At 41.5% G+C, this 4394-nt stretch overlaps 2 protein-coding genes across 2 annotated transcripts; one reads left to right on the top strand and one right to left on the bottom strand.

Annotated features, from left to right (window-relative positions):
• Positions 1-2181, top strand: LOC135940342 (carboxypeptidase B-like). Its single transcript, XM_065485190.1, has 8 exons — positions 1-107; positions 160-363; positions 648-1032; positions 1101-1191; positions 1486-1628; positions 1683-1739; positions 1798-1882; positions 1935-2181. The coding sequence occupies exons 1-8, from the start codon at positions 37-39 to the stop codon at positions 2117-2119; spliced, it is 1221 nt and encodes a 406-aa protein (XP_065341262.1). The 5' UTR covers positions 1-36; the 3' UTR covers positions 2120-2181.
• Positions 2182-2330: 149 nt separating this feature from the next.
• Positions 2331-3389, bottom strand: LOC135940344 (uncharacterized). Its single transcript, XM_065485192.1, has 4 exons — positions 3153-3389; positions 2968-3088; positions 2697-2912; positions 2331-2642 (listed from the first exon to the last, which is right to left on the bottom strand). Exons 1-4 carry the CDS (start codon positions 3242-3244, stop codon positions 2439-2441), a joined length of 633 nt encoding a protein of 210 aa, XP_065341264.1. The 5' UTR covers positions 3245-3389; the 3' UTR covers positions 2331-2438.
• Positions 3390-4394: the final 1005 nt, after the last annotated feature.

Below are 4394 nucleotides of genomic sequence, written 5' to 3'. Positions count from 1 at the left end.
TGGAGCCCTCTGAAGTCAGAATTTAAATCCGACAACATGAGCAAACTAAGTTCAATCATCCTTCTGATGGTGTTAGGCTCTACCCTGGCCTACAAGAGTTATTCAGGGTATTTCACTTGGAATAAACTGTTGTAAACGTAATATAATCTCCCTTCTCAGGTACCAAGTGCTGAAGACGGCTCCCCTGACCTCAGCCTCCATGCCGTATATCAACAGGCTGAGCAAACACTTTGACTTCTGGGGAACCCCTGGCGTCGGAAGGCCTGCCACCGTGATGGTGTCCCCTGAACAGGCGCCATTAGTGGTTGCTGCCTTCAACAGGATGCGTATTTCGCACGAAGTCTTGATTCCTGACCTAGGACCGTAAGTTTTAGCCTTTAAATTTACTAATGATCTAATAGCGGTAATTGCACAGTAAATAGACGCAACAAAAATACATTTAAAATATCTTTATTTTAGCTAGATTAATTTTTTTACAACTTTTCCACATATTTAATTTTCGTTTTTTTAAAAACTCGATCGTTTTTAAAAAAATTTTGAATTTAAATATTATACCTTCTGAAAATGCCATTGATTGGTTTATGATCTCCGTAAAATGAAATTTTGAAGCGAAATATAATTATTTAAATATTTAATTCGCATTTTAGTGAAGTCGAAAGGGAGCATGGAGAGCGCAAAGCCACGGAAGAAGCCAATCCTCGCGTGGCTGTCTACGACCGTTACATGGGCTGCAGCGAAATCCAAATGCACATCGCCCAACTAGCCCTCACCTACCCTGACATAGCGACGGAGCTGGTTTTAACCAACACCCCTGAGGGGCGCAAGGTGAAGGTCCTAAAACTATCGAACGGAAACGCCGGCCAGAAAGCTTTGTGGTTCGATTGCGCCATGCACGCCCGCGAGTGGATCACACCTCCCGTCTGCCTGAGGATCATCGACGAGGTCATCGCCGACCCTGCCCTCAGGGACATGGCTGACTGGTACATCGCACCGCTTGCCAACCCTGATGGATACAATTATACCATTAACACCGTGAGAAAAAGATTAAATTATAAATTTTGATTAATGTTTATGATTGTCAATATTTTTGTGATAAATAGGATCGGTTCTGGAGAAAAACCCGCAGCCCAAATCCAGACCCCAACTGCCCTGGCATCGATCCAAACAGGAACTTTGACTTCCTTTGGGATGGTTAATATTTATTTTTTCATTATAATAGCTTAAAATTGGTTGCTGCTCCTTTATTAACACTATTAAATTTTAGTATTAAGTAATTTTGTGAAGACCGTCAAATGTTATGTTTGATCTATAGCACTAATGACAAATTTGTTGGTCTCTTTTTTTTGTCTGTGCCTAATCTGTAAATTTTTCACCCACCAATTGTTTTACGTGGAAATCAGTACCACTTGTTTCAGCATTTCGGTCGATTTATTTGTCAACAAAATTATATTAACAAGGCCTGAGATGATTAAACTCGATTTTCAGCTGGCAATCCCACTGACTACTGCTCCGAAGTTTATCCAGGAACCAACGCCTTCTCTGCACCTGAGGTAGCTGCTATTGGAAACTTTATCTTGGATAATGCCGACAGTCTAGTGCTCTACGTCGCAATCCACAGCTATGGAGAGGTTTGACTCCTTTTTTTAATTTAATATCATTTTTAATTTTTTATTATATTCCAGCAAATCCTCTATCCTTACGGCCACACCGTCGAACCCGTTCCTAACGTTGACCAACTGGTAAAATATTCTCTATCTCATCTATTTCATAGATTTAAATTCTCTTTTTTTAAACAAGATTGCTGCTGGAACCGCATCTGCCGACGCCATCGCCGCCGTAGCCGGCACCACGTACACCGTTGAAAACTCTGCCGCTGGCCTTTGTAAGAAGCACTTGAGAAACTGTATAGTTTTTCAAAATAAATTCATTTCCAGACTTTACGTACGGCGCCAGCGACGATTTTGCTTATGGTAGAGGCGCCGTTCAGTACGCGTACACCTACGAGTTGAGTGGTGGCGGATCTGCGGGTTTCGACCCTCCTGCTTCCCTCATCCAGCCCGTTGTGGACGAGGTCTGGCCCGGCATCAAGGCTCTTGTCGATTACGTTCTTGCAAACTAATGTGGAAAATTATTCGAGCACCGGCTGTGATTAAATTAAATGGTGATGGGTATTTGTTGCAATTTATGTATTTTTTCTATCATTGAAATCCTTATAAAAGAATCGCGTAATATTTGCCCTCCTACATGACATTTTTACAAATTTAAAAATACTTTTAGCAGCAATGGTTAAGAAAATCGTGTTTAATGCATGGAAAAATAATCGATAGGTGTCTATTTGATGCATTTTTAATTCACGAACAATAAAAAAATTAATCTATTATGAAAAGTAACAACAAAGAAAATATAACTGATAACTATATTATTTCCTCTAGTAAAATTTAAACAGCTTTAATCCAGTCGATTTCCATGGAGCCAGGCCCTGCCTGCTTCTGCTCGGAATAAACTCCGCCGTACACCTGCAGGCCGACACTGGACACCTGCGCTAGGTCCAGGGGCTCTGCGTCTGGCATCGGCTTGCCTCTGTAGTAGGCCTTGAACTCACTGAGAGGCAGATTGATTTCCTCAAACTCGTTCGGCTTTGCCTAAAGAAATATAAATTATGAGGTTGGTTTACTTTTTGATCTATTAAAATTAACCGTGAAGAAGTTTTCGTAAGTGGGGAAAGGCTCATATTGTTCGCCTTTGTGCCGGAGAACCATCTTGTAGTGGAGGTTGGGGCCCTGCACTCTGGCCCTGACCTTGATGGCGGTGTGGCCGGTCAGGTCGAGCTGGACAGCCTTCCGAACGCCAGCGAATCCGGCTCCATTAGGCTGCGGGTTGAGCAAGGAGAAGAAGACTGCTCGCTGGAAGACCTGAAATCATACCTCAGCTATAGTTAAGGCTTGAAATGAAATTGAATTTTTATACCTGGGTCTTCTGCAGGGTCAGGGTGGCCTTGGACATGCCGACGGTGCGCACCACGTCGGACATCTCCGTCCAGTCGGACACCGATTCCAAGGTGGTGAAGTCGAAGAGCATTTTTTCAGAGCTAAATTCAATAGTAGGAAACGATGTGTTACGTAACAATCCAAATCATTCTTTCATCTTCTAACCTTTTTGGGGAATTAGCAGCGACGCTGGAGATGGAGAAGGCCAAACTGGAGACAACTCCGACCAGCCATCCAGACAACTTCAGGCCGGACATTCTGATGAGAAATTTCACTGAAGAAACTTAAGATATTTTGAAAATAAGTACGTCAATAGATGAGAAACTGCAAGCTTTTAGAGCAGCAGAGTTCAAGTTCAAAGTTCAACTCTCGGTTCTATAGCTTTCAATCGTGTTTGTTGTTTGTTTTGATTTGCAGCCAACCAAGAGAAGGATACGGCACGCCCTCTCTGACGAAAGTGAAGTTGGCCACTCGCGTTAGCCGCTCGCGAGAAGATAGCCGCTTTTTCAGCAATGCTGCCAACCTAAAATTTCTAACCCCTCGAATTTTTAGCCCTTAAAGAGGAATAATACTGGAAAAGCCTGGAAAATGCTTGTTGCCAATGCATAAACTCGTTCCTTATCCTTAGGATTCAGTTAAAGCCTAAATTGACCAAGGAAGCGCTGTAATTTTTTGAGAAAATTGGCCGGAAAGTTAGCGTGCTTTTCAAATGGTAATGGCTGTCTCCTTACTTGAAATCCAATTTTATTTCAAAATCAAGAGTTTCCCCAATAAGTGGCATACACCGTTGGATAGATCTCGACAAGAGGAATCGGAATATGCCAAGAAAATATGTTCGAGCACTCAAAATTTTGGAGAAAATTGGCAAAATTTAAATTTTTATTGTAGGAAGGTCATTTTTTTATTATTGCAAATTGTTGAACAAATTGTTTATCGATCAATTGTTTATGGCATCCAACAATACAAATAATTTTCAATTGTTGCCCACTATCATTCCACTTTAAATTGATTCGTACGACCCCCTTTTTGAGTTAGGCATTTTAGGTTGGCAGCATTGCTGAAAAAGCGGCTATCTTCCCGCGAGCGGCTAACTGGCAGGGTTCGCAAAAACCCGCATTTTTCCGGAAAAACCCACTGCATTGCAAAAAACTGTTTTTTTGCGGGTTTTTCTGCAATTTTGCGCATTTTTCCGAAACACATGCATTCTTATGGAAAATAAAAAATTTTCATGATGGATGACCAAAAATAGGGATTTTTCAAAATCACCAAAATCAGTATTAGAGCCACTGGTTCCTCCAATAGACTAAAAATTTTAACTCTCTGCATCGTTTTCTGAAATTTCAGACTCTTTTCAAGCGAAAATTGACTATTTTCGGGTTAAATTCGGAAAAGTGCGGAAAAACCCAA

This window comes from Cloeon dipterum, chromosome 3 (assembly GCF_949628265.1).
Source record: "Cloeon dipterum chromosome 3, ieCloDipt1.1, whole genome shotgun sequence".
NCBI classification, from domain to species: domain Eukaryota; kingdom Metazoa; phylum Arthropoda; class Insecta; order Ephemeroptera; family Baetidae; genus Cloeon; species Cloeon dipterum.
The sequence above is the reverse complement of the archived record's forward strand: the minus strand, read 5'-3'. Positions and strand labels throughout refer to the sequence as shown.